This window comes from Pan troglodytes, chromosome X (genome assembly GCF_028858775.2).
Source record: "Pan troglodytes isolate AG18354 chromosome X, NHGRI_mPanTro3-v2.0_pri, whole genome shotgun sequence".
NCBI lineage: Eukaryota > Metazoa > Chordata > Mammalia > Primates > Hominidae > Pan > Pan troglodytes.
The window spans coordinates 41915378-41927122 of NC_072421.2; the positions used below are offsets into that span (position 1 = coordinate 41915378).

At 52.0% G+C, this 11745-nt stretch overlaps 1 protein-coding gene and 1 pseudogene across 1 annotated transcript in view; one reads left to right on the forward strand and one right to left on the reverse strand.

The window, feature by feature from the left end:
• NYX (nyctalopin) overlaps positions 1-4598 on the forward strand; it is a 30822-nt gene extending 26224 nt beyond the window's left edge. The window contains exon 4 of the mRNA XM_063804355.1: positions 2601-4598. Within this exon, the coding sequence (XP_063660425.1) occupies positions 2601-4009 (1409 nt within the window). The 3' untranslated portion in view covers positions 4010-4598. The remainder of the gene's footprint in view (positions 1-2600) is intronic.
• On the reverse strand, positions 1347-1742 carry LOC740086 (gem-associated protein 7-like; annotated as a pseudogene).
• Positions 4599-11745: the final 7147 nt, after the last annotated feature.

Genomic DNA, 11745 nt, shown 5'->3' on the forward strand with positions numbered 1-11745 from the left:
AACCCTCAAGGCCACATTCTAGTGTTCCCCGACCAAACTGAGGGTGGGGCTGCTATTTCTCACGGCCCAATAATGAGATGCAGATGAACTGGGAAAGGAGGGAGTTTTTATTTCTGTAACTGGTTACAGGGGAAAGGCCTGGAAAATATCTCTAGACCAACTCAAAATTACGAACTTTTCCAGAGCTTATATACCTTCTTTTTTTTGGGGGGGGGATGGAGTTTCACTCTTTTCACCCAGGCTGGAGTGCAATGGCACTATCTCAGCTCACTGCAACCTCCGCTTTCTGGGTTCAAGCAATTCTCCTGCCTCAGCCTTCTGAGCAGTTGGGATTACAGGTGCCCACCACCATGCCCGGCTAATTTTTGTATTTTTAGTAGAGACGGGGTTTCACCATGTTGGCCAGGCTAGTCTTTAACTCCTCACCTCAGGTGATCTGCCCACCTCGGCCTCTCGAAGTGTTGGGATTACAGGCGTGAGCCACCGCACCTGGCCCAGAGTTTATATACCTTCTAAGCTACATGTCTACGTGTTAAGTGTGCATTCATCTAAAGACATGTGATTAACTTCTTTTAATCTATAACTAAGGTCTGAGTCCTGAAGACCTTCCTCTGGAGCCTCAGTAAATTTACTTAATCTAGATGGGTCCAGGTGCTGGGGTGATTACCCTTATTTTGTCTCCTGCTAAATCATGGAGGTTTGGGGAGTTCCTCCAGACCCCCAATAAACTTGTCTGTGGAGGTCTGGGGAGTTTAGACCCCCAGTAAAACTTGTTTAATCCTAAATGGGTCCTGTTAAGAATTATTTCATAATCTTGTCATGCTTTAAGGCCCAGGAAAGGCTTGGGCAAAACTCTTGGTGGGCTTTTGTTACCTTCCAGCCTTTGTATAAGGGCACTGGTATATATATATATGTATATATATATATATATTTTTCCCCCCTGGGGTAACTGGTTCTTTAGCAAGAGGGGAGCACTGGGGAGTATCTTCAGGGTGGCTGAACTTTGCAACCTCTTTAATAAACAACTTCCCCCTGTGCAGTTTGTCCTCCTTTATCACCACACTCCGATGCCCTGGTATTCAGGAAATGGCATCAGGCCCATATTTCCGTAGAGTTCAGAGTTCTGTGAGGTAGAGCATTCCTTCCAATGGGATCTTAGAATTCTTAGAGTTGCAGAATTTTACTGACTAGACTCAGGAGGTCTCAGGAGTCCAGACTTCCTTAAAGCTTGGCTCAAAATTCCAAGGGAGCTCATAACTCCATGGGGCCCAGAGTTCCTGGCTCGGGAACATTGGGAGGCCTGGGATACAGTGGCTTAGCCTCAAGCAAAAAGGTGAACAATATCTTTATGGCTTGAAGGTATACGAAATAATGTCACTACATCGGAGCAGCGCCTCTGCTTGCACACCTATGGGAGTCTGTAGCTGTGACACATAGAAGTTGGCCACATCCATGTCGGTGGCTCCAAAGTGGGTGGCCACACGCACACCCTCGTGCAATGTGAAGCTCACCTGATGACTCACCATGGCCAGCAGGCCGCGGAGGTAACGATCCCGAAGGGCGGCTCGGGCCCGCTGCTTCTGGGATTCCAAGGATTCTTGAGCTATGGAACACTCCTGGATTTCAAGAACCTCTGACTACAGGGGGGCTCTGCGTCCATCAGGGGCAAAGCCACGGCTGAGACCATCAGGGCCTCGGGGCAGCCGGAGCACAGGCACAGGAAAGGTCACTGGAGCCTGCATTGTCTTGGCGAGGTCCGTGGCTACTGTGCGCGCCCCCACTTCCGCCGGCACCCCGCAGTAGAGGCCAGGGCAGGCCCCGAGCCGCGGAGCCTGGGTTCCGCCTGCGCCACCGCCACCAACCCACGTGGTCACGGGCAATTTTATTTATTTATTTATTTATTTATTTATTTATTTATTTATTTTTGATATGGAGTCTCACTCTGTCGCCCAGGCTAGAGTGCTGTGGCGTGATCTCAGCTCACTGCAACCTCCACCTCCCGGGTTCAAGGGATTCTCGTGCTTCAGCCTCCCAAGTAGGTGGGATTACAGGAGCCCGTCACCACGCCCGGCTAATTTTTGTATTTTTAGTAGAGACGGAGGTTCACCATGTTGCTCATGCTGGTGTGAACTCCTGAGCTCAGGTGATCCGCCCGCCTCGGCCTCCCAAAGTGCTGGGATTACAGGCGTGAGCCACTGCGACCGGTCAGCTTTTAATATTTAACTTAACCATTCAGTCAGTGCCGAAACAGTAGTTATGGAGGCCTGCATTAGTGAGTCCTGGCCTGCCACACTAGGAGCACACAAGTGGTGGTACAGGCAGGAGGGAGTTTAGAACGGGGTCAGCTGCAGGGATTGCAGCTGGGTTTTGCTGATTAAGGTAACCGGAAAGCAAAGGAGCGGGTGTCTTAGGTGGATAAACCCGTGTGAGGCCGCGGAGGTGGGAAGAGGCCATGTGCCTGACACAAGATAACTCGGTGGAGGGCCTGCATCCTGCTGCCCGGACAGGCAGGATTTTTCCTGGGGTGACCTTTGGCTGACGGTTGCTCCTTTTTTCTCTTTTCTCCTCCTTCCCGACTCCCCACCACCCTGTTCCCGCAGCGGTGGTCCTCGGCCTGCCTAGCGCCTGGGCCGTGGGGGCCTGCGCCCGCGCTTGTCCCGCCGCCTGCGCCTGCAGCACCGTGGAGCGCGGCTGCTCGGTGCGCTGCGACCGCGCGGGCCTCCTGCGGGTGCCGGCCGAGCTCCCGTGCGAGGCGGTCTCCATCGACCTGGACCGGAACGGCCTGCGCTTCCTGGGCGAGCGAGCCTTCGGCACGCTGCCGTCCTTGCGCCGCCTGTCGCTGCGCCACAACAACCTGTCCTTCATCACGCCCGGCGCCTTCAAGGGCCTGCCGCGCCTGGCTGAGCTGCGCCTGGCGCACAACGGCGACCTGCGCTACCTGCACGCGCGCACCTTCGCGGCGCTCAGCCGCCTGCGCCGCCTAGACCTAGCCGCCTGCCGCCTCTTCAGCGTGCCCGAGCGCCTCCTGGCCGAACTGCCGGCCCTGCGCGAACTCGCCGCCTTCGACAACCTGTTCCGCCGCGTGCCGGGCGCGCTGCGCGGCCTGGCCAACCTGACGCACGCGCACCTGGAGCGCGGCCGCATCGAGGCGGTGGCCTCCAGCTCGCTGCAGGGCCTGCGCCGCCTGCGCTCGCTCAGCCTGCAGGCCAACCGCGTCCGTGCCGTGCACGCTGGCGCCTTCGGGGACTGTGGCGTCCTGGAGCATCTGCTGCTCAACGACAACCTGCTGGCCGAGCTCCCGGCCGATGCCTTCCGCGGCCTGCGGCGCCTGCGCACGCTCAACCTGGGTGGCAACGCGCTGGACCGCGTGGCGCGCGCCTGGTTCGCTGACCTGGCCGAGCTCGAGCTGCTCTACCTGGACCGCAACAGCATCGCCTTCGTGGAGGAGGGCGCCTTCCAGAACCTCTCGGGTCTCCTCGCGCTGCACCTCAACGGCAACCGCCTCACCGTGCTCGCCTGGGTCGCCTTCCAGCCCGGCTTCTTCCTGGGCCGCCTCTTCCTCTTCCGCAACCCGTGGTGCTGCGACTGCCGCCTGGAGTGGCTGAGGGACTGGATGGAGGGCTCCGGACGTGTCACCGACGTGCCGTGCGCCTCCCCGGGCTCCGTGGCCGGCCTGGACCTCAGCCAGGTGACCTTCGGGCGCTCCTCCGATGGCCTCTGTGTGGACCCCGAGGAGCTGAACCTCACCACGTCCAGTCCAGGCCCGTCCCCAGAACCAGCGGCCACCACCGTGAGCAGGTTCAGCAGCCTCCTCTCCAAGCTGCTGGCCCCGAGGGTCCCGGTGGAGGAGGCGGCCAACACCACTGCGGGGCTGGCCAACGCCTCCCTGTCCGACAGCCTCTCCTCCCGTGGGGTGGGAGGCGCGGGCCGGCAGCCCTGGTTTCTCCTCGCCTCTTGTCTCCTGCCCAGCGTGGCCCAGCACGTGGTGTTTGGCCTGCAGATGGACTGACCTGGCCAGAGGGGGGAAAGTTTGCTTAACTGGGCTTGAGTGTGTTTGTGGTAAGGGGAGAGGAGCCGGAATGGAGGGCAGAGGTGAAAATCCCAGTGGAGGGTGGAAGGAACCGTTTGCCTCCAGAGATGGCCCCAGGGAGAACACAGGGACGTGCCACTCGAGGGGGAGGATGGTATGGATTTCTGCTTTTGTCACACGGGCATCCATTGGAAAAGAGAAGCAAGAATGAACGTGGGCCCTCGGGTGGGAAGACTAGGAATCGGAAGCTTCTAGGGCTTCACATCCCTTCCCCTCCCCTCCCCTTCCCCTCATCTTCCTGGCAACAGTGCCTGCAAGGCCTGAATTAGAGAGACTTCCATTGGCTAAGTAGTTAAGAGCCGTCCCATTTCTCCTGGCGGGGTAACCCATTATACCGAAGTCCTTTGTTTTCTACCACAATCCTCCTCCTCCTCTCCAGGGGCCTGGAAACACTAGGATTCAGGAAGGTAGGCAGGACGTGAGAGAAGGGAGATGGGAGAGAGATTTAAGACAAAGGGTGGCGGTGGTTCCTGGGGTCTGAGATGTGTTAGGAGGCGTTTAAAACAAAGATCCAGTTCATTTACTCCACAGTTATTCCCAGGGCTGGCCCTAGCCACAAAGGAACTTTAGGGCAGGGTAGGGAAAAAAGGGGCAGCAGGGGGTGTGTTTGTGGACAAATAAATTTGTAAAGTCCGAGGATTAAAAAAAAAAAAGGTTAAACCGGTTTCTCTACTGCTGGACTTTTCAGAGTCTTTCATATGCTAACATTCATTGTGAATCTCCCAAGAGGCCACACAATCCTTTTTTCTTAGCATTTTGTGGGATGAATGTCCGGAAGACACAGAGAGCGGGGCAGGGAGGCTCCAGCTTGGATGATTCCATTAGGTGTGGAAATTATTATGGGCTGCACACTTCGGGGCTGACTAACGGCCAAGAGGGAAGGAGGCAGCCAGTAGCTGGGAAAGGGGATTTAGAGATTTCTCAGGTTGGGGGTTGGCCCACTATATTCCCCCCGGCTTGACTGCAAGGGCAAAGGCCAGCCAGGCCTGCAGCAAGCATGCATGGCTCTGGGTGTGCTGTGCCTGAGGGCGGGGCTACCAAATCCCACCTAGGGGCCCTACCAAACCCAGCTTTTCTCAGGGTTGCAGTGGGAACAAACGGTGTTTGTTCTGTCTGCCTCAGGATCAGCAGCTCGTTTAGCATATGCTGCAAGAATAAGGCTTTGCAGGCTGAGTTGCAAATGCTGGCTCTGCTGGTCTGCAGTGGCCATCTCTGTGGTTTGCAGCAGAACCGTCCTAAGCTGGTCACAACAGGCAGGGATTCCTGACAGACTATAAGGCAGTCAAGTCAAGAAAAGTGCATATGCTGCTCACCACTTACACAAGAACCCAAGCTGTTCTCTGCACTGCATGCTATGACTGCATTTGTCAACATTCTGGAAATTGTCATCTTTTTAATGTCCTCTCTATATTTGAAGAGGTGGGTTTTGAAAACCCACATGAAGGCCAGGCGCGGTGGCTCACACCTGTAATCCCAGCACTTTGGGAGGCTGAGGCAGGTGGATCACGAGGTCAGGAGCTCGAGACCAGCCTGGCCAACAAAGTGAAACCCCATCTCTACTAAAAATACAAAAATTAGCCAGGCATGGTGGCACGCACCTGTAGTCCCAGCTACTTGGGAGCCTGAGGCAGGAGACTCGCTTGAACCTGGGAGGCGGAGGTTGTGGTGAGCCGAGATTGCGCCACTGCACTCCAGCCTGGGCAACAGAGCAAGACTCTGTCTTGAAAAAAAAAAAAAGAAAACCCAAATGAATTCGGGGTGCACCAAGCTGTCACTTCTTTTTTTTTTGAGACGGAGTTTCATTCTTGTTGCCCAGGTTGAAGTGCAGTGGCGCGATCTTGGCTCACCACAACCTCCGCCTCCTGGGTTCAAGCGATTCTCCTGCCTCAGCCTCCCGAGTAGCTGGGATTACAGGCACGTGCCACCACGCCCGGCTAATTTTGTATTTTTAGTAGAGACAGGGTTTCTCCATGTTGATCAGGCTTGTCTCGAACTCCTGACCTCAGGAGATCCGCCTGCCTCGGCCTCCCAAACTGCTGGGATTACAGGCGTGAGCCCCCACGCCCGGCCAAGCAGTCACTTCTTCATGGGGACACTCCTGTGTCTCTGTGTAATACTAAGTATTGGAAGTGTCGCACAAAGTACTGCTGAGCACAGGTGTATTCAAATGTTTCAACCATTAATGGTCATTAACTCAATGGGTTTTAAATTTTTAAAAAACCAGACCGGGCACAGTGGCTCATGGCTGTAATCCCAGCACTTTGGGAAGCTGAGCCAGGAGGATCGCTTGAACCCAGTAGTTTGACACCAGTGTGGGCAACATGGTGAGACCGCATCTCTACAAAAAAATAAAAAATTAGTTTGGCATGGTGTCGAGCACCAATAGTCCCAGCTATGCAGGAGACTGAGGTGGGAGGATGTCTTGAGCCCAGGAAGTTGAGGCTGCAGTGAACTGTGTTCATACCACTGCACTCCAGCCTGGGTGACAGAGCAAGGCCCTGTCTGGAAAAACAAAAACAAAAAAACCAGCGTTTAAAAAAAAATTATAGAATAGAAAAGTCACAGAGTATCACGTAATATTATAAGACTAAGTATTGTTTTGTGAAACCTTTTTTTTTTTTGAGATGGAGTCTTGCTGTGTTGCCCAGGCTGGAGTGCGGTGGCGTGATCTCGGCTCGCTGCAACCTCCGCTTCCTGGGTTCAAGCGATTCTACTGCCTCAGCCTCCCGAGTAGCCGGGACTACAGGCACCCCCCACCATGCCCGGCTAATTTTTGTAATTTTAGTACAGACGGGGTTTCATTGTGTTGGCCAGGCTGGTCTCGAACTCCTGATCTTGTGATTCACCCACCTCGGCCTCCCAAAGTGCTGAGATTATCAGGCGTGAACCACCGCGCCCGACAGAACTTTTTATTTAATATATATGTATTTGTTCAAATTATACTTGTATGTGTGTGTGTACTGGGTTACTGTGTACAATTTATATTTTATTGTGGGTTATGTTAAAATTTGAAAGCTACTGATCTGGAGCATGTGTGATTTTTTATTTTGAAAAATTTCAAACCTACAGAAAAGTTGCAAGAATGAACACTTTGGCCATTTACCTAGGTTTCCCAATTGTTAACATTTTACCATATTTGCTTTTTCTCTCTCTCTTTCCGTATTATTATTATTTCTTACTAACAGTTTTAGTTAGTTGCAAATATCATGACCTTTTGAGCCCAGGAGTTTGAGGTTACAGTGAGCTATGATTGCGCCACTGTGCTCCAGCCTGGGGAACAGAACAAGACCTCTTCTCTTAAAAAAAAAAAAAAAGATTCACTCTATATTGAAATTTTAAGAGTTATCAAAATTATTAAGCAGTCATGTTTTTTTCCTATGGGCAAAAAATGAGGTTTCTAGGTCATGGCTTGCTTTGGTTTGGTCACAATACTCAAAACTAGAAACCTGTTGATTGATTGCAATATTTCAAAGTGAATTTGTTCTCCAAATGTCTTACTTTTGAAAAGTGACAAGCAGATGAGGGCAGAATTGTTGTTTGCTTAAACCGAGTGTTGTGGCCATGGTAACTGAGTGAAGATCACGAGAATCCTGGAGACCAGATCTCTGCATTGAGGTATCCATGGAAGTCTGTGGCAGACATGCAGCCTGGGTTACTGAGGAACAAGGTGCTGCCTTGAGAGGAATGTCCTTCCTTTCATTTGGAGCGGGTTTGTGAGAGTCAGCCTCAAAATGCTGCTCCGGTTCTGCCTGGGTGGTTAGATGGCCAGCTTTTTAATGGACATTTGCTTGGCTGAATGTTTTTGAAGGAGTATCAGCATTAAAATAGCCTCCAGGGAAACAGGTTTTTATAGAGCTACTCAGCCCAGTAGAATTCTGGGAACGTGGGAGCTACTTACTGCCAAACAGACCCAGAGTTGCTTGGAATGAGTTGCCAGTGAATTTGTGGCCGTTATGAGCTCTCGTGAGAAAACAGGGAGTGAAGACTTTCCATTTTGAGTTCATTTAGTCTCTCACCCCATCACTGGCTACATGGTACCTTAAGTAAATAGTAGGTACTATAGATTCTGTTAAGCAAAACTATGTGTACCAATCAGGATGGGCCATATTATGCTGCGGTAACAGATAACTCCCAAAGCTCAGTGGCTTACGGAGGTTTATTTCTTGCTCATGCTACCTGTCCATTGTAGGATCATTAGCAGGGCTCTGCTCATTGTAGCTATTCAGGGACCCAGGCTGACAAAGGGTACACCATCTTAGGACATTGTTATCCAAACACGAGGCTCTAGGGTTTGCCACAGAAGAGGAGAGCTTGGGAGAGTTGTGCATCACTCTTTTTTTTTTTTTTTTTTTTTGAGACGGAGTCTCGCTCTGTCACCCAGGCTGGAGTGCAGTGGCACGATCTCGGCCCACTGCAAGCTTCACCTCCCGGGTTCATGCCATTCTCCTGCCTCAGCCTCCCGAGTAGCTGGGACTACAGGCGCCCGCCACCACGCCTGGCTAATTTTTTGTATTTTTAGTAGAGATGGGGTTTCACCGTGTTAGCCAGGATGGTCTCGATCTCTTGACCTTGTAATCTGCCCACCTTGGCCTCCCAAAGTGCTGGGATTACAGGCGTGAGCCACTGTGCCCGGCCTTTTTTTTTTTTGATACGGAGTCTCGCTCTGTCCCCCAGACGAGTGCAATGGTGCCATCTTGGCTCACTGCAACCTCCCCATCCTGGGTTCAAGCAATTCTCCCACCTCAGCCTCCCAAGTAGCTGGGAGGGCACCCGCCATCATGCCCAGCTAATTTTTGTGTTTTTGTAGAGACGGGGTTTCACCATGTTGGCCAGGCTGGTCTTGTACTCCTGACCTCAAGTGATCTGCCCACCTCAGCCTTCCAAAGTGCTGCGATTACAGGTATGAGCCACTGCACCCGCCCTGTGCATCCCTCTTAAATGCTTCCACTCAGATGTGACACACGTTGCTGCTCAAATCTCATTGACCAAAAAGGACACATAGCCAGACTTAATTTCACTGAGAAATGGAAGCATGATTCCCCTATGTACCCAGGAGAGGGGAACTGGGAATATCAGTGAACACTAGTAATGCTCCAGGCTGGGTGTGGTGGCTCATGCCTGTAACCCCAGCACTTCAGGAGGCTGAGGCAGGAGATCACTTGAGGCCAGGCATTTTAGACTAGCCTGGGCAACACAGTGAGACCCTGTCTGTACAAAAAAAACAAACAAAAAAATTAGCCAGGTGTGGTGACACATGCTTGTAGTTCCAGCTACTAGGGAGGCTGGGGTGGGAGGATCACTTGAGTCCAGAAGTTGGAGGCTGCAGTGAGCTATGATAATGTTAGGGTAGGTAGTCAGGCATGAGCAGAGCAGAAGAGGGCTCTCCCCCCACCAGGAATGGCAGGTGGCCATCAAGTGATGGGCAGGCAGTTGGTAAAGTGTGGCGCTCAAATAATAATTTGTCACAGCTGGTGTCAGGGAAAGGCAGGCTGCCAATAGATAGAAAACACCTGAAACTGGTGATCAGCAGCTTCCCGATAAGATCTCAGGAGTTGGCCGAGTGGACTCAAACATGCACACAAAATGGCAAAATGGTGGAGTTTAACCTTCCTCTAGGAACACTGGATTGGTAAGGGAAAAATGCCTCAAGTGAGCATGCGTGCGACTCCAGTAAATGCACTGTGCGTGCAGCCCCTCCCAAGTGCTGGCAGGCCACTGCGCATGCAGGCAGCTGACCCCAAGGGAAGACTCAGGGGAGAAGTAATGCAACCCCGGAAGCATGCCAACATAGAAAACCCCAAGTCAAAGGTCACACCATGCACTTGAATCTCTCAAGTTGCCTGCTTGGCCCTCTTCCAAGTCTACTTTACTTCCTTTTGTTCCTGCTCTAAAACTTTTTAATAAACTCTCACTCCTGCTTTAAAACTTGCCTAGGTCTCTCACTCTGCCTTATGCCCCTTGGACAAATTCTTTCCTCTGCAGAGGCAAGGATCGAGTCTGCTGCAGACCCAGGCGGATTCACCACTGCTAACAATCACGGTACTGCATTCCAGCCTTGGCGACAGAGTGAGACTCCGTCTCTAAAAAACAAATAAAAACCTTTACTTCTCAGAACTGTCAAAAGAATAGAGACTCGAGGGGGAAATCTGGTGAGCAATCCACTAGCCCCCGGCTAGGCTTCTGGACACTGTATTTGGCCAATAGGAATGCTATGGCCTCTTTGTATTGGTTCTTTCAAGTTAAGGGGACAGAAAATATAAAGACAAAAGATTCATATTTTTCCTTTAAAAAATGTTTTCCATACAAATACTCAACGTACAATATTCAACTCCCCAGAAGCTTGATCTTTGGAAAATATTCCCCCTTAGCCCTCTGGCTCTTTCTGAGAGGCTCCTCTGTGGTGGTTTCACACCTGAGGTCAACAGCCCCCACACCCACCCACCTTTGTTAGGCTACCACAGTGCTGCCCTCTAGAGGACAATATCTGCTGGGCACAGCTGTCCTTGGCTGTCTGTCCCTTCTGCCAACCTCAACCTGACCTCAAGGAAGGGAACCCTAGTCCTCTTTGATCCTCAGGCCCAAAGATGGTTTAGACCCGTTCTTCACAGCCCAGAAGAGAACACCAGGCTGGGAAGTGAATGAGACTTTTCCAAAGGGTTGGTTATAATAGAAGGGAAGTGAATAGGCCACTGACTAACACTGGATGGGGCTGTTGGCAGAACTGTCAGCCCCCAACCGCCTCAGGGGACCCTGCAGCTGGCCTAACTTCCCTCCCTAGCCACACGCCCTGGGAATGCTAAGGCCTCCCTCTGTTTCTGAGGCCAAACTCTCAGGGAGGATTTTTTTGTCCCCCAGCCTAAAGCCCACCTCACCAACCCCACATGGGAAACTCTACTCTCCAGGCAGTGGCCCGCTTTGTCCTCAGCAGCATTCCCCACAGGATGTCACACATAGTTCTACTGTGTGGGCCATCGGAGCTGCCAAAAGGAGCAGTCAAGTCCAGGTCCTCAGCCCACCTGCCTGCCTGCCTTCCAGTCCCTTCTTTGCCCTGGCTCCACATTGTCTAAAAACTGCTGCTCAGAGCTCCAAAAGAACAAACAGTAATTCTGGGGACACCAGTTAGCCTAATATTACACAGACTAAAGTAACATTTCTCTCCAAAAAGCCCCAACTTCTGGGAGACTAGCAGATACTGGGTGGCTGAGGCAGGAGGGTCACTTGAGCCCAGGAGTTTGAGACCAGCCTGGGCAACATAGTGAGACCCCATCCCTACAAAAAAAAAAAAAATTAGCCAGGCATGGTGGCATGCACCTGTAGTCCCAGCTACTCAGAAGGCTGAGATGGGAGGATCCCTTGAATCCAGGAATTTGAGGTGGCAGTGAGCCATGATTACACCACTGCACTCAGCCTGGTGATAAAGTGACTCTGTCTCAAAAAAAAAAAAAAAGTACAGCATGCCCCTTCTTTTTTAACTGTTGCATGTATGACCAGTGTTTTTATCTGGAAAGATACTTCCTTTTTCTTTGATGGAACAAGACTTTTCACTCCCCCCTCTGAGACTGTGTTCAGGTTTCCCCCGAAGGGTGAGGGGTGGGCCCTGCCTTTCTATTTGCACTGGGCCTGATAACTTCACAGAGCAAAGTACAGTCTTTCTT